This window comes from Macrotis lagotis, chromosome 3, assembly GCF_037893015.1.
Source record: "Macrotis lagotis isolate mMagLag1 chromosome 3, bilby.v1.9.chrom.fasta, whole genome shotgun sequence".
NCBI classification, from domain to species: Eukaryota; Metazoa; Chordata; class Mammalia; order Peramelemorphia; family Peramelidae; genus Macrotis; species Macrotis lagotis.
The window spans coordinates 234,693,817-234,712,464 of NC_133660.1; the positions used below are offsets into that span (position 1 = coordinate 234,693,817).

An 18,648-nucleotide genomic window follows, 5' to 3' on the forward strand; every position below is an offset into this window, starting at 1 on the left:
CCGGCTAGGAAGCAGCAGACAATGATTCAAATTCAGTCCCTTCAATGTTCTTTTCACAAAGTTGCTCTGTCTCCAGAATTTGTAAAAAGTGGTTAATTCTATGACAAAAATTTCTCCTTTTTCTCTGACTTCTTCTCCTATTTGGTGACAATACTTCAACCTCCTTCTCTCAGGGACACTCCACAAATACACACATTTCAAGCCCTTGGCATTGGACCATCTCCCTTTTCCCACAAACCATTTATTTTTTTATTTTTTATTTTTTAGGTTTTTGCAAGGCAAATGGAGTTAAGTGGCTTGCCCAAGGCCACACAGCTAGGTAATTATTCAGTGTCTGAGACCGGATTTGAACCTAGGTACTCCTGACTCCAGGGCTGGTGCTTTATCCAATTGAGGCTCAGACAAATTATTTAACTGGTTAGAATATTTGGGACTTGAATCCAGGTCTTCTGCCTTGTAGGCAGGACACTTGGACTTGGTTCAAACATGTAGTGTTCTTGCTACTCAATTTGGTTGAGCTCATTGATTTTCTTCTTGTCTTTAGTCAATTTCATTGTTGAAGTTTTTTGTTTTATTTTGTTTTGTTTTGTTTTGTATAGGATTATTGACCACTTCCATTTCCCTTCATTCCTGATGCCATCTTTAAAAAAAAAGACTTGCTGTTTCTTTCCATACAGCTTCCCAGGAAGAGAGGAAATGTGAACCCCATGCAAGTAAAGTACTGAGTCTGGCCAATCTCACAGTGCAGAAAGCTCTCATTGTTCCCCAGCTTTCAGCACCACTGTGTAGCCTCGAAGGCATACATATGTAGCTTTGTAGATGTGGTTTGGACCAACAGGAAGTGTTTATTCCCCTAAGATATATTGGCTACATGGATCTTTAGACCCTGAGGTCAGCTGAAAGTGTCCAATGTAAACCTGTGAGAGGGGATAAGAAACAGATTAATGTAACATGAAGCAATAACCATTCTCACCTGGACAGAGGCCAAGATTATTACCCTGGAAGCTCCTGGCCACAGGGAAAATTCCAATTCAGGAGTAACTTGGCTTTATAGGAGATAGTAAGTAACCCCTTTAAGGGAAGGTCTAGCGCCATTAGGATCTTTTGTCAAAATGAGTTCAAGATCCAACCTGGCCTTGATTTATCAAAGGGATTCATCTTCGTTTTTCTAGCAAGGAGAGAATTCATTTTGGTAGCAGACTCTCTTTTCTAGGATGGTTGTCTTCTATCTACTCCCTATTTCTTGTCACAGTAAAATAAAAAAAAAATCTAAAAAATAAATGCAGATATAACTGAAGAGTACTGGATTAGAGAACTTGGATTGAAATCCTGAATGGACCACTTATTCTGCCTCTGTGACCTTGGTCCAGTCTCTGGACCTCAGGTTCATCATCTTTAAAATCAAAAGGTTCTTTCTAGCTCCAAATCTGTGATACTGTGTGTAAACCTGAAATCTTTGGGCATCCCACTCTTATCTTCACTTACTCAGATTAAAGTTTTATTTATTTTTTTCTTTTATGAAGAATTGGGAAAATCTAAATCTCTGGTTATTGCTGGACTTGCTTATGCTATCCAGCGGAAGATTTTAAAGAATAAGATTAAGTTCCATGATTACTATAATTTTATGGATTTAGAGGAAGTGCTTAAACATGAAGAAATGGTGAGGGTGGATGAGAAATGACTGTTGGAAGAGCTTAAATATAAAATGGGAAGGTTCAGGCTTCATGGGAGAATTCTGTTTCATTCAAAAATTCAAGGTAAAGTTTGACTCCTATACATGTGTGCAAAAAAGAGAATATTCATGATTATGGCATTCCTATTAGGAGGTTTTCACATGGTGTTTAGCACATGATACCCATAAGCAGCAAAATAGGTGCAGATAGAGCTTGGTTACTTGTAAGACTCTCTTAGGTTAAGTGATGGCCACAGATCCTTCATTATATTGTCACATTCTGACCTTGCCCAAAGAGTGATACTAAGAGTAGCAGAATGTAGCTGAGAAAATCATGCCTGGCAAGGAGCTGGGTCACTAACAAATCCTTCATACTCATTCTGTTTAAAGGCTGAGCAATCTGTTGAAGAAGGTTAGAAAAGAGTTACTCATTTCAAAAGCCAACCAGCTAAAGGAGCATTGGTTTCCTCTTAGACACAAGGGTTTTGAGCTTGGGACCGAGGAACTTGTTTTTTAAAAAAATACTTTGGTAATATTTGGCAAAAAAATTGACATTTCAATACAATTGGTTTATTTTATAATGTAATTTTATAATGTTCTATTCACTCAAAACACAATTCTAGATTTCACCAGATGCTTTAGAAAAATGTTTGGTACAGAGTAGGCATTTAATAAATGCTTATTGATGGATTGATTTACTAAATTGTCAAGAGATCCACAAAACCAAAAAGCTGAAGAATCCTAGAATGAACCAAGTCAGAGGCACTTTATGGAAATACTTTATGAAGCAGGAATTTGGATGCTCACAAAATCCATTCATTACACTAACACTTAAAGTTCTATTTTTTGTCTAAGCTTATTCATGATCCTAGTCTAGTCAAGTCAACAATCATTTATTAAACATTTACTTTAAGTGTGGTACTATTCTAAATACAAGAAGTAGAATGGCAAGATGGTTCCTAACCACAAAGAGCTTGAAGTTTGATGTAGTAGACACATGCAAACAATTACATACAAGTGAGACACACACATATACATATATATTTGTACATGTATGTGCACATATACATTTATGCATATATATGCATATAAACATTTAAAAGTTGTAGATAATCTCAGAGGTAAGGTACTGATCTTCCTATGGGAAATTAAAATCAATAATAATAATAATAATAAAAAACAAAATGAAAGATTTGGTTTATTCTCTCAAGAATTTTCAATTGAGTTGGGAAGATAAGCTATGCAAATATGAAAAGCCATATTTAGAATGTAAGAAATAATACATTAGATTAGAAACGTGTTCCAATCATTCCAGAAAAAAGTTTATTTTTTTCCTTCTCAAAATAGTAGTACTATGGAAATAGTTAAATTGGGGATATATTCCTGAAGGAGAGGTAGTGTGCTCCTGAGTACAGCCTGAACCAGATTAAAATATAACTGGAAAATTACAGAATAAATAAAAATGTTGCAAATTATAATTAATATGAATATGTGGTTTTCTTAGTTAATATATGGCCATCAGCAGTCCCATTTCTACCTGAGTTTGACCTCCCTGGTATATTGAATATAGGAAGGACTCTAGAGTCAGGATAACCTGGGTTTAAATTTTGTCTCAAACACATAGTGGCTATCCACCCAAGTCTATAAGTTCAGAGCATTTGCTTATCTCCATTAACGGAAAGAGTTTCTTTCCTGGGAACCAAACAGCTCTTGAAAATCATCTGGAAACTAGAAGTATCATCTTTGGAAAGAGGGGACAAGGATCTTTGATCAAGATTTGGTAATCTTATTTCATGTACAAAGTACTGAAATATTTATTCATGTGATCTTTTCAATGTCAGTATGGTTTAGTATACATTACAACAAACTGATTAATCTCACATAACTCTTAATTCATATCGTCCTATAAAGGCTTCCCAAATTCTAAGAATCTTCCTATTTCTATTATGCAGATTCCAATGGAGTATATGTTCTGGTCATCTGGTATGTTGCTACATGATTAGACTTCTTTTTCTAATAATACTTTTTTATTATATCTTTTGAATTGTTTCTCCTGTGTAGTTCTAAATTGCTAGTATGCCATAGCTTATTCACAATCTACCTCTCCATTGTTCTTGGTATGACCCATAATTCAGGAGATGGCTATATATTGCATGAATTACAGTCAGTAGCATCTCCAAAAGCTTATCATTGTTTAGAAGAATTTGCCTCAGAGAACCTATTAAAAGCACTCAGCAGTTTCCTAAAACACCTTTCTACTATTCAGTTCTGAGGCCAGTTTATCCTCTCTATCTGTATAGGTTGTCCAATGAACTCTAGAAATGGTAGGTTTTCTTTGTACATTTGGATTTTACTTACTGTATTGACAGACTGAATTTTCTTGAGTGATCATGAATTAAGAGATTTTGCAGAGTTCTAGGCCATGATGCAATTAGCATGGTGTCATCTGCAAACCAGAGTACTCAGAGAACCTCACTGTCTATAGGGAACTCCTACTCTAATTAGATTTTACCTTAGATATCTTCCATATTAACCACTTTTGTTGAGCATATGTTTTATATATCACTTGATATTTTTAAGCAGAGCTCCAGTGAATAATGTTGCCACTTTTGTTACTGTCTTTCAAAGAATTTTGTGTTATTTAAAACTATGCAGGGAGGACATTGTTGGAAAAAAGCCTTTAAGATATTGTTTTGCTCTACTGAATCAAATATATATATATATGTAAATATATATATATATATGTAAATAACCAATAAAGAGGGAACACAATGTATTCTCTGTTCTTGTCAGTCAGTTGTATGAATGTAAATATGTGGTCACTAGAATACTTTCATCAAGAATGTTTGTGATACATAAGTAGTTTATTCTCATATTTTGTAAACATGACAATATAAGCATATGGGTCAGTGGTTATTGATATGTTATCAGTCACTATGGTTTTTTTGATAGTATAATATATGTATTTCCCCCAGAGATTTGATATTCTTCCTTCTTTCAGACATCTTGAGATTGGATCCCTTAGCACCCTAAAAATTGAGTTGTCTTTAGCATGACCCTTCTCTCTGTATACTTTGTTTAGTATGGTTGTTCTTCCACATGATACTCATTAGGAGCTATAATGTTGGAGTCCAACTGTGGTAGTTCCATTATCTTTATTGGGGAGAATAATTTATTATAATAATTTGACCAGATTTTTTTTCAAGTTTGTTGACCTTTCATTTTTCTTCTTTGATTTGGGGTGTTCTGATTTAATTATGTCTCTTACTATCTATATGTCTTTTACTATCTATAAATAGCTTCTTGCTATTTTATGAGACAATACTAGTCATAATTTTCCATCATTCTCCTATAAGATTTTTACAAATAAGTTTAAGCTCTAAACTAATATTATCTTTGTATAATAGTTAGATTCTCTTGGTCTTCTCATTGTGGTGATTAATACACAACAAAGTTCTTTAAGAAATTATAATAGTCTATGCAAGTGTCAGTTCTTTAATTCATTTTTATTCCCATTTTTTAAGCATCAATATCATTTCAATAGAATGGATTGGGGTTGTTTTAATTTTACATATATTCTTGTTTTTGGCATTGATTTTGATCTTTACTTCAGCAAAATGGTCATTTAACTATACACAGTTGATTGAAATATGACTACCTTTTTATTAGTAACCAGTAGTTTCCTGTTTTTAAATTTCATTTTTTATGATTCGATATTGTCCTCCTCATTTTCATTCTAAATTGCTCTTTTTGAAGAAATATCTGTGTAGCCTATAGTTTTGATGTTTCCCTGTAGTTTAGGGGCTTTTGGCCTTTTCAGTTTTCTTGCTCTTGAGTTATATTTTTCCAACACATTTTTCTTTGCCATCCTTCTTTATACTCAACTTTGCACTGAAGTCACCAAATGTGAACATATACATTGATTTAACTAATAGAGGTTTATTGAATTCTTAGATTTCTTCGACTTCATCTTCTGTAACAATTTTTGGTAGATCAGATTTTGGTACAACAGTTTTTTATATATTTCAATATATGAACTTATTTTCAGGGTGATATTAAAAATATAAATCACAATCTCTATTATATTGGGATACCAAGAACCCCATGAAAATGTCTTTTCTTGTTGCTTTTGGATGCGTGATCAATTTAAATTTACCATTGCCTTTATTAGAAAAATCAATGAGCTGTTACTTCCTTTTGACATCTGATTTCATTTATAGAAAAAATTTTAATATTGAGATGACTCAATAGTTTTTTCTTTAGTAGGATGCTATTTTATTGGTTATTAGATAAGGATCTTACATGGGGCATACCAACAGTGAAGGTAATGTTTATAGATTGTCTAAACAATGGATTTCTTAGCAATTTCTTCCCTTTCCCCAACCATGGCCACTATCAACACAAAATAAAACCATGAACCTTATATAATGGAGATCAGTTTTGCATTTACCTTGACCAAATAATCCAGCACTTAGTGATCAGTCTACCAGTGATGAGTTCTTTTTACTTAGCAAGATTGAACCTCAGAAAGTAGTTACAGTCTGTTCCCAGAACTATACTCCAAGTCCTTCTATCATGTTAAGACCTGACAGAACTTGTGCCCCGATGATGATGTCTTAGAGATCCCAGAGTCTCCAAGGTTTTGATGTTTTATCAAAATAGTAACTTGTATAATTAATAATCATAGATTTAAGGCTTGAAGAGGTTTTAGAAATCATCTAGTCCAGTCCCTAATTCTAAAAATGAAGGGGGTCAGAGAGGATAGGTGACTTGCCTAGATTCACATATCTATAATATCTGAGAAATTATTCAAATCTGCAATTTCATGACTTCAAGTTCAGCTCTATATCCAATATATTATGTTGTTAATTTGATTAACTTTTTCACAACTGAGGAGCACTCTATACCTTAGTTGGTAGTTATTATATATATATATATATATACATATATATATTATATACTATATACTTACATATGTATATGAATATTTTAAATATATAGTTCTTTTATCTTTTTCTTTGATATTTTGGATTATGTTTGATAATGGCACTATTGGATCAGAGAGTATGCACAACTTAATGACTTTTGGGGATAGTTTCAAAATTGTTTATTGCAATGGCTGGACCAATTTATAGCTCTACCAATAGTGCATTGATGCTTATCTTCTTGTATTTGCCCCAACAATCACTGCTTTATTTTGTTTTATTTTTTTCAAATTTTTGGATCTGTGGTATTATGCCAGAATTGTAATTTTCTCTTTTCTAATTAATAGTGATTTAAGCATTTTTTGTATAGTCAATATTTTCATTTCTTCTTTTAAGAACCAATTATTATATAATCTTTCACTGGTGTTACCTTGCTGTGAAATCCCTATTTCCCCTTTTCTTATTCCTATATGTTTCTATTTTGAGGATAATGTATATTACTAGATCAAACTCAAGATGTTTGTGTGTGTGTGTGTGTGTGTGTGTGTGTGTGTGTGTGTGTATGATTGTGATGAGCCCTTCTTTGGTTCAGTTAAGAGTAAGGCCCTTTTGATGCATACTTCCTCCAGCCTTTCTTCCATGTTTATATACTCTTCTCATGTAACCTCTTTTCTCTCATTTCTTTCCTAGTTAGATTATGAAAATCTTCAGGGAAGTTATTAATTTTTGCCTCTTTTGTGACTTTGTTGTCTGGAACATCATTGAAGTCTAATAAATATTTTTTGACTGATAACAGTGTATTCCTTTTCCAACCCCCTCCTTTTTGTTTTAAAAAGACCATCAGAACAGAACACAACCACTTTAAGTTTCTCTTTTTGGTCCTACTTTTTTTTTTTTTTGCAAGGCAGTGGGGTTAAGTGGCTTGCCCAAGGCCACACAGCTAGGTAATTATTAAGTGTCTGATGCCAGATTTGAACTCAGGTACTCCTGACTCCAGGGCTGGTGCTCTATCCACTGCACCACCTAGCTGCCCCTTTTTTGGTCCTACTTAATTCCCTCTGTTACTTTTGAATATATTAGAACATTAAGGAGATATTTGTATCTTTTCCCTCATTAGAATTTAATCACTTAATCATTACGCCCCTTCCAATTGCTTCAATATATATTGGCCTTTCTAGGTTGCTCTTGATATCTATGTAAATTTATAATTCAGAATTTCATCTCAGTTCTGTCAGGAATCCTTGAAAGTCATCTGTTCAATGAAAGACTCATTTTCCCCCCTGTAGGATAATACTCAGACCTGCAGAGTAAATTATTTTTGTTGATATGGTTTTATCTTTTGCCTTTTCAAATACTGTATTCTCAGTGTTATTTTTTTCCTCCTTTAAATAATGGTTGCCAAATCTTGTGCGATCTTGACTTTGGTTCTTGTGTATTTGGAATCATTCTTTCTGGACGCATGTAATATTTTTCTTTTATCTATAACCTTTGGATTTTGATCTTCCTGGGCGTTTTGATTTTCCTGTTGTTTTTTAGGAGGTGACCAATAAATTCTATTTTCACTTTGCCCTTTTGGTTCTAGTAAATCTGTGTAGTTTTAATTTATTTGTAATATGATATTCAGGCTTTTTGGTAATGGTTTTCAGATAGTTTCATGATTCTTATATGATTGCTTATTGATTTGCTTTCCAGGACATTTGTTTTTGAAAGTACATTCTCTTCTATTTTTTATCTTTTTGAATTGTTTTAATTTTTTGGTTGTCTTTTGGAATCATTGAATATTGTTTGACCTATTGTAATTTTCATGGCATCCATAACCTGAGTAAAATATTCTGCCTTTCATTCTAAGTTATCTTCTTTCCTCCTCCCTTCATCCTTTCCCTCTACTTCCAGTCTTGTACAGAATAATCAATCTATTTTTTTTCTTTTTTCTTTTTGACTTCTATTTCCTGGATGTTTACTGTAGGTTTCTATGTCTCCCACGATTAGAGTTTTGTGAATGGTTGTCTATAGTCAGAGCATTGCTACCGTCTGACAGTCCCTCTGGACTGGTCTCATCTGAGGCTACATTGGGCCATCATACCTCCTGGGACTTCCCTGCTTTGAGACTTTCCTTGTCCAAGCTCACTTCAGAGAGCTTCTGATCTATAATCTGAGATATCTATATTCTAAATCTTATGCTAACTTTCCTGATAGAATGTCTCTTCCTACATATGTGACTTCTTGCTGCCATTTTTTTATAATTTTAGGATGGACAAAGAAGCTTACTGATGTATCTTTTTGGATTTCTTATTATTCACTATAGTGCCTTATTTTCTTCATTGCTAGAGTATATATATGTAGGAGAGATGACTTCCTCTATGACTTTTCACACCATCTTCTTAACGGAAATTCTGTGCATCTTTATGATTGCTTAAAGGTGGATTCTCATATATGCACTTGTATTCCATGAGTTCTTCCATATTTACCTATGATTAAGACCACAGGAATTATTTTAGTATTGTGGTTCATTTATTAATTAAGAATTTTAAGAATGTAATTCTGTGAATAACATGTTAAAGAAGCAAAAATCTTGTGCAAATTGAGCAGAGAGAATGATGTTTTCTACTGACTGGAATCCACTTGCATTGGTGCTTAAATTTATAAAAATAATAATGGCAGTTTACATCTATGCAGAACTTTAAGGTTTCCAAAGTACCTTATATTATCATCCCATTTGACTTTAAATAATAATTCTTTGGGTATTATCATTCTCCTTGTAGAGCCGAAGAATCTTGAGGATTTGGAAGTGAAGTGATTTACTGAAGGTCATATAAATAGGAGCCACAGACTTTAGACCCTTAATTCAATGCTTTTCCCACTGTCCCCTGTTACTTCCCTCACGCCCTTCCTTTTCTCATCACAGAAATTGTGGAATATAAACACAAGTGTAAGATGTGACAACATTTGGCTTTTAACAGTTCATCCCTTGGGTTCCCCAAATAGGTAATAGATGATGGCTATTAGTCTATGCTTCCCTCTGAAACATTTTTGGGCCTCACAGGAGCTTTGAAAATGGTTTCACAGTAATTAATGTAGAAAATGGGACATTTTGAGAAAGTACTTCTTACAAAAAATGCAAGGTAAGATTCTAATAGAAAGCTAAATCCTTTGATTTGGTTAAAATAATTATTGAACCTACACGGTCAAGAAGGAAGCAAGTGATGAAGCAGTTTTCATTTGGACCTACTTTTCAGCACTGTCTTTTGTTGCTGAATATTTCAAAGCGTTTTCACACCCAGCAAACAGGTGCAGCACGTCTTTCTGTTCCTGCCAAATGAAGAGCCACCTCTCATCACCTGCCTGGCACCTCAGCTGTGCTGGCTGCTGAGCTGGCAAAGATCTGCCATTGGGTGGCAACTGGCAATCAGGCTCTGCCTTCCCTGTGGACAGGCTCTTCTTTTGCATTTATCAGCCTCAGTCTGGGTCCTGATGGTAATTTGCTTGGTTGGGAGGCAGCTTGGTTTCAGTTCAACTCATGTTGCCTCCAGGATGCTTGGAAATGTGTTGAGAGGCTGAGCTTTGATGAACCTCAGAGCACACTCCTTGTCTAACTGGCATGGACCGAAGCAAAGGAACCTGACAGTATTAATAATTCAGCATGTGGTGGCACTATAGCTATTAATGCACTCGCATTTCACCTTGACAAGCCTAGGCTGATTCACCTGTGAAAATTAGTTTAGTGGTCTCATTTCGTGGTCTCATTTCAGTCTCTGGTGGGCATTTGGGTACCTTACCAAGTCTATGAGTAGAAGCCAGGGACTGTACCTCTCGCTTTAGATTGGCAAGCATCTCCCCCTTTAGAAGCATGACTTTGAGAAAGAAAGAAAATGCACACATAACAAGAAACCACCATCTTGATGTCATGCAATTATCGTTTGAATCATTACTTATCATTAGAGGTGGAATGAAGGCAGACTCTTGGTCAACGTTAGTTGCAGATGGAACAAGTCATTCATCCTCTGTCCTTCAAGTTGATCACATTATCTCTATTTTTGGTTCACCACATCATTGACAAAGTTCTAATTCCTAATAACCAAATATATATGAGTATGCCCATAAAATATCTGAAATGAGATAATTCTACTCAAAATGTGGATATGTATGTTGGCTAAATGCTCTCAATATTGAGGATCTAAAATTATTACCAAAGAATTGCTATCATCTGGAAGTAATTTTATCTGCCTTGCATCTTAAGACTGTGTCATAAGAACAACATAATTTCTATTAAATTATTAATAGACCCAAGACACACCCTGTGATTAGTGGGACCTGGAAATGATGAAGCAATAGCTAGAGTTAAAGACATGGCTCCCAGTATGGAAGCTGTCTGAGCTGTCCTCTTCTCTAGAGGGCCTGCAAATAAGACTTATGGCCTCAAGAGAGTAGTATTTAAGAATCTTCTTGCCCAATTTTCTCCTGGTAGGCTGGAAAAGAAAATTTCATTAGTTTCTTGCAAATTTTCTTGTGCTATTTTTCTTTATCTATTGAATTGACACAAGGAATTTAAACATGTCCAAAGGGGACATCCTATTTGGTCCTTAAACTGAGGACCCATTATCATTCTCCTCACCTAGATATCCATGGAAAGAATTCTGTAAATTTAAAGTCACTCTCTGTGGTGATGAAATGTGGTTTAGATTACCCAGTGAAAGACATTGACTTAAATAAAACTAAGCGGAAATAAGTAAATTAAAAGGGAGAGTTTGGTACTTTGTTTTGGCTCTTCTATACAAGGCATGTTTTAACTTTTTTAAAAGACATTTTCAGTATTTTCATAACTTTAGTGACATTTAATCAGCAAGTCCAATGAAAACCACAAAGGTTTTCTAAGATCTTTCCTTGTGATATTGTATTCCCATTGATATAAAATTTCAAATAGGTCATTATGTCCACATGGTAAACAAACCTATTAGGTTGATATGAACCTCAATTCCTGCCTTTGTCATGAAGCCAATTTTTCTGTATATTTCTCTCCTTACTTTATTTTTTGGTGGTTCTTTAGAAGGGCCAAAACATGTGTTACATACACACACACACACACACACACACACACACACTTTACAGGCCTTTGATATAGAAAAGGTTTTTCTTGCTGGGAAAGTATAATCATGCAGAGGTTCTGGAATCAACTAAGAAAGGAATTGCAGTTCTATTTTAGGTGGCAAATTGAGCCCTTCAGAGGGGACCAAAGGAGTGTGAAGCAGGCCATGCATATTGTAAAGCTTGGATACAATAAATGGCATTGTACTGGAATAAAACTTGTGTATTTTAAACCATGAGCTAGTTTAACAACTTTTACTCCTTCACTTCCACCTGAGCATCCCTGCACAGCTGAGACTGCATTACATCTCTATGAACAACCTGAATTGCTCTTGCCCTGGAAAATCATAAAGTCCAACTTGGCTTTTGACACTGACTAAGCTACTTGGATTAGGTAAAGCTGATCTTAAAAGAGAAAAATTGGATACTCAGCAAACCCCAGCAGATATTTTGACATACTCTTGGAGCTGATAAGAGTCGTCATAAATTTAAACATTACCTTGCCTAGCACAGAAACCACACTAATAAATGGCTTTGAATTTTTTATGAATGACTGAGCACCCTGCTTTACTAATAAGTTCTCTGGAAGGCTGTGGTTTTTCTTTTGGATGAAGGCGTGTTGGAGAGAAGCTACTGATGAAATGTCATATAATTTTACAAGTTGCATAACTGCTTTTAACTACTAAACTATCTCTGATTAAAATAACAATTGAGCTTGTAATTTTTCTGAGCAGCTGCTGCTACAGGGGGTCATTACCTTGGAGAGCTTGGAAATAATCGCACTCCTGGTACATGAGTTATGTAGCCTCGTGTTTTACAGCAATGCACAAAGTTTAAAGCCTATAGTAGAATGTTATTTGAAAGCTGTCAAACCATGTTAAAAAAGACTGCATCGTCAAAAGGCCCTGGTGGCCAGGATTCTGCATGTAGCCTTGTCTTACTCATTATAAAATGCATGTTTATAAAGTTCCACAGAGCATCCAATTCCCAATTCACTTATATCAGCAAGACTTAACTTGCTCATTAATCTAAATTCTTTTGCAACTTTAATCTACATGTTTAATTAATCATAAAATGAGGCGGTAAGTAATTTCAGCAATGTGTGGCTTGTTATCAGATGCATTTAATCACTCTTCTGTGAGCTCATTTGGAAACACCTGAAGATGTCGAGAGCAGTTTGAATAAGCATAAATTATTCTTTGTCAGTGTACTTCACTCAACTAATAAGACATTAATTTAAAAGGCACTGTTTGTCATTTTTAGATCTTTACCAATATTTTTAGCTTAGCAATATAACTCTAATTGTGTACATGATTCACAACGGAGTGCCCGACATAGGAAAGGGTAAGAGTTTAATTCATTTTTCTTATTTACATGTAATTATGTCATGTAATCTTAGTTTTTAATGAGGATTAACCATCTTGTAAGTATTCATATGTTTTTGGAATAAGTCACTAATGAATTAGAGTTGGGAAATTATTTGGTAGGATATGGGATTGTGATGCCTCCATCTTTTTCTGGGCAAGTCCTTGACAAGTTGCCTGAGGTTTGGAGATAGGCCTTCATGTACAATTACAGGTGCTGCATAAAAATCAAACTGCAGAATTTTAACTTTTGAAAATGGAAGTGAAACAACCTTCTTCACCTGGCTCATGTGATAGCTCTTTGCCTGGGCTCTCCAATAAAATTAGGTAGCCTTGAGGAATGTCATTCTCATTCCTTCCTATCCTCCCCCCAACCCCCACCCCCACCCCAGTCACTTAACTGTTCTGCACAGTTGGTGATGACATTCTAAAAAAATAAAGCACTCATGACTTCAGAGCAAATAATTCATGAGAGCTGAGTGAGTTATGTATCTCTGGATGTCAGGAATATGGGAATAAAGACTGCATTTCATTGGATGTCATCACCTGTCCTGCTTATGTCATGAGGACACTGAAGAAGAATTATTCTAGTGGAAGCAAATGTCTTTACCTGCCATGGAATGTCTTAGTTTATTTCCCACTTTTGCAGGGCTCATTCCATGTTTTTTGGGGGGATATTCAAAGAAGCAGAGTCCTCGGAAGGAGTGTGTGTGTGTGTGTGTGTGTGTGTGTGTGTGTGTGCGCACACAAAGGTTTAAGGATCAAACTTTAGAGCTAAAGGAATTTAAGAGATTATCTAGGGGTGGTTCTAGGGGCGGTTAGGTGGCATAGTGGATAAAGCACCAGCCCTGGAGTCAGGAGTACCTGAGTTCAAATCCAGTCTCAAACACTTAATAATTCACCTAGCTGTGTGGCCTTGGGCAAACCACTTAACCCTGTTTGCCTTGCAAAAACCTAAATAAAATAAAATAAAATAAAAGAGATTATCTAATCCAACTTCCTTATTTTACAGATGAGTAGAAATTGAGTCCCAGAGCAGAGAAAGGAACTTGTCCATGTTATCTCAACTAATAAACCAAACAGTCCTCTGATTCCAAATCATTATGTCATTTTGTCTCCATAGTTTACCGAATCTGGGACATAATTCCTTAATTTACAGGAATTTCTTTATGGTGAGTCAGCTGATCTTTTTGTGTCTATGTCCTATGTAGCAAATCCCTTAAATAATTTCTTCTCTATCCCTGTTTCAGAAAAAATAAAAGGCCTCCACATTGCATTTGAAACTACTTTTATTGCATCCCTGCTTAAAATCATTTCACATAATCTTTGCATTATCTAGAATCTCTAGTCCATAGGGTTCTTAATCTTTTTTTGTGTGTCATAGTCCCCTTTGACAGTCGGTGAGGCCCATGGACCTCAACTTAGAATTTTTTAAAAAAAGTTTTTAAATAATTGAAATGCTGAATTTCACAGAGAGGTTAGTAAAAATAATTATGCCATTTTTTCCTGTCAAAGTTCATGGATTCCCTCAAACCTCTCCATGGACCCTCAAGGGTTTAAGAACTGGCATTCTGCTACAAACTCCTGCTGCCTGGGCATTTTAGCCCTTATGAAGACTATCTTAAAATGGGCAATGTTAGGTTTATTTACATTCTCTGGGGAAGGATACTCCTCCCAGGAGAATGTGGTCTGACTTATTGACAAAGATAAGATCTGAACAGAAGACTGGTCACAAGTTTTCCTTTATTGGAAAACTCAAGTTTTGAATTTTGTTTGAAGTGTTTGTTTGAAATGGAAAGGGTATTAAAAAGCATTGAAATGCAAATACCTAAGCCAATCTTTAGGTGTGAAGAGGTACAGTGTAGGAATGCTCCCACATGGAACATTTATCTGCTCTACACAGAACTCACATTAAGGTTTTTATTATAGTATAAGCAAAGAGAGAATATAGTCTTATTCCTATGACTAATCCTCTTTAGAAAGAGACCTATTTTGCGTATAAGCCCAGTCATTCAAAGAAAACAATTTGTAGTATATAATACCAAAGCTTAGCTTGTCTTTGTGATATACATTAAGGCAAAAATGATCAATAGTTAATTAGCATTTCTATAGTACTTTAAGGTTCACAAAGCACTTTATAAATCCTCACAACATACCTGGAAGGCAGGTGCTATTATTGTCCCCATTTTACAGATGAGAAAACTGAGGTGGAGAGGTTAAGTGATTTTCTCAGTTAGAAGTATCTGAGGCCATATTTGAATCCAGGACTTCCTGAGCCCAGGTTCAGTACTCTATACTCTGAGTTACCACTACCTTAGCTCTTGTCCTATTGAGATTTGGGATGCATAAAGTGTGTGTATAGAATCTGCCAGAGTCATTAGATGTAGTCAATATTACATGAAACACTTACTCGAGTGATGTTATGGACCCGATACCCACAGACAAAGCATGTGTACAAGTTTCTAGGAGAGACTGTCACAATTGGTTAGAATGTATTCTCCCCATTATGATGAATTTTTCCCATTGTTGCAGTTGGACAAGTGGACCCGAGGCCTCAGTAGCACTAGAAGTGGTAATAGGCAGTCCTGTTACTATAACCTGTAACTTCTATGATTAGAGGCTACTGCAAGTCACAGAGTAATCTGGTGAAAAGAGATTAATGATGGCAGGAGATAGGTGGCAGGAAGAGGCAAAGGATGAGTGAATGACATGGAGTCTGGTGTTGGAGAACACAAATATCCAGGGAAGAGGTCTTTGGAAGTGGGACAACCAGGGCCAACAACTGCTGTGAGATTTCTATCCTGGTAGACCAGCAAGAAGGTGAAGATGCAAACAATGCTAGCTGGGACTCTTCTATCTAAATGCTACAAAATCTTTCTTGAAAAATAATAGTGATGCCAAGCTGGTTCCCAGTTCAGTCATGAATCAGAAGTCCTGATGTTTTTCAGCTTTTTTAGACAAATGAAATTTTGTTCTACTTCCTGACAGCAATCCTATGGTTTTTCTTTTCCACAAACACCCACGTCTTTACATCCACTTTTCCCTCCTGATCCTGTTGTAACCTGTCAACAGTGTCAGTCTTCCCAAGATGAACTAGCTTGCTCTAAATCTTTGAATTTGTTATATATCTCTTGGGCACCTAGGAATCCAGTGCCTATGGTGACTTCATGGAAAGTTCTAGGGCCAGGTGTTAAAAGCTTTGCACAGTGGATTTGCTCATGGATCTATGCAGTCTTACTCATAGATGAAAACAAGGTAATGAGATGCACAGATGGGTAAGTGTGCATTTGGTCACCTCATTGATATTTGCATGTGGGATGGATAAGCTTGAATCTGGGTTAGTTTCCCAAGTGCTCTTGACTTAGACACTTTGGTCCAGGAGATATCTGAGCTACTTAGATTGATGGAAAGGCAGTCATCATCTTGGAAACTGTTAATATTTTCTTCATTTCCTATATTATACAGAATTGGCATAGGGAAATCATCCTTACTGCCAACATATTAATAATAGGCCATGGCTAATGTTAATTATCTATTCATTCAGCTTATAAAATGTTCCCAAGTACTTAAACTTCCTGGACTACAGGTGTAGCAAATGAGGCAGTAATTGGTAACTTTCACATTTAACACTACTATTAGTGGTCAAACTTTCTATTAAAGTTCTACTAGAACTACTATGAAACCTACTTATAGAAAGCAGAAGATTGACTACCTAGATTAAATCCTGCAGATGTCATTTCCATGCCCCAGATCTTCAGGACTACTGTTCTAGGGAGAAGAATCAGATGTTATGTGAGCTGAGATCATGGAAAACTCCTCTTGAAAAACTTATGTATGCATGTGAGGGTACTTACATATTAGAAGAGAAGGTAGTCATCCATAATTCACAAAAGAGATTTAAAACGTTTGCAAGTCAGTTGTTTGGAATTTGGAGTTTATTTTTTCTACACAACAAAAGTATCATAGTGGTTAAGTTTTGAGGCTAAACTACTGTAGTTCAACACAATTACCATTTACAATATTCCTATGGGAAAATGAATTCTAAGTTTTTGTATAGGGATCCAAGAAACCATCTCTTCTGATGCGACCCAGACAACAGAAGTGATTTATTGCAGATAGAGAACTGGACCTGAGGGTAGGAAGACTTGAGTTCAATCTAGCCTCATATATACCTGGGTTACCCTGGGCAAGACACTTAACTTCTGTCTTCCTCAGTTTCCTCATCTGTAATAATGGGGAAGTACTTCTCAAATCTTAAAGAGTTATACAATTAGCTTTACAAATGTTTGCTAATAACATAGTCATCATCATCATCATTATCCATCTCTCAGCAGCTGGGAGGGTAGTAGAGAAAGAATATTCATAGAATTATTATAGATGTAAAGGCTTAAAGATAAAAATACCTTAGAAGTCCAACATTCCTCCCCCCCTTTTTTTAACAAATGAGGAAACAGACCCAGAGAGATTTAGTAATTTATTCAGGAACACACAGGTATTAGTTTACAAAGTCAGGATTTGAATCCAGGCCCTTTGAATATAAATTCTGAGCTCTTTCTACTGTTTCAGGTAACTTTTATATTCTCAGTATATATGTAAATATATGAATACATTCACATCTACTTAAATGTAAACAAATATATATATATATATTTTTTTCCTGCAGCAAAATTATTTCTGTAACATTAAAATGAAGTGAAATCTAATAGCTATAGCTTAGTGTTCAGGTTATTCACCAGACAGAACATGCTGTACAGATATATAGATGTTTAATGTGTAGATCCAGAAGACTCAATGAGCTTGGGAGGGAAAAGTACCATTTAAAAGAGGAAAGGCAGATAGGCAGATGGTCTTCCAATTTCAGGTCCTTCATACCTTCAATAGAAGAAGGAAGCTATTCCTGAAGAGATTCAGTCAAAACCAACAAACTTGGAAATGTATTTGATATGTCCAGTACAGTTCACAAGCTGAAAAGTACCCTGGTCATTATTTGTGACTCTCAAAACAAACACAGAGATTGACTTCTTAGCTATTGAAAATTCTCATTCATCATTTACACATTCAGGAAGATAAATACTCTTCACAGCTATTTTCCCAGATTACTGGAGAGAGAACAGAATGACAAGCATTTCCCATTCTGGGTGTAACACTTTTATGACCAGAGGGATCCAAGTAGCCTTGTTGACTGAAGTTTCTAGTTGGCTATGTTTGGGGATGGAAAGGACCTTGAGATTCCAACTTGACTGACTGAAATGAAACAAAAAGAGCAGAAGTAGCCCACCTAGCTAGATTAAATAATCCAGGAGCATCTGAACAAATTGGCAACTGCTTTTTGGATATGGTTGGCCAGGCCCTTAGGTTTGGAATGGTTGAACTCAGATTCCCTAAAGCCCTCTCATGTGATTCCCCTAGAGGCCCTTTCCACTTCCAGAAAATGTTGTTCTACATTTTCCTCAGCACGAACAAATCTAAAGTGATTGGCCAAGCACAATTCACAGGTTTGAATGGGAAAAGGCCAGTGGATCTATGAACTGTGGGCTAGAGGAAAGAGTTTAGTTAAACTAGAATCCCCTTCCTGTCCTTGGTAAACTATAGCAGTAGTGAGAGT

At 35.6% G+C, this 18,648-nt stretch overlaps 1 protein-coding gene across 4 annotated transcripts in view; it reads left to right on the forward strand.

Annotated features, from left to right (window-relative positions):
• The window catches only part of SOX6 (SRY-box transcription factor 6), a 640,189-nt gene that overhangs the window by 124,913 nt on the left and 496,628 nt on the right, over positions 1–18,648 (forward strand). Inside the window, exon 1 of one of the 4 annotated variants that reach the window (XM_074230205.1) lies at positions 15,881–16,298. The exons of the other annotated variants lie outside the window; for them this stretch is intronic. Coding sequence (XP_074086306.1) covers positions 16,288–16,298 — 11 coding nt within the window. The 5' untranslated portion in view covers positions 15,881–16,287. Of the gene's footprint in view, positions 1–15,880; positions 16,299–18,648 lie in introns of those variants that run through there. 4 annotated transcript variants of the gene reach the window in all.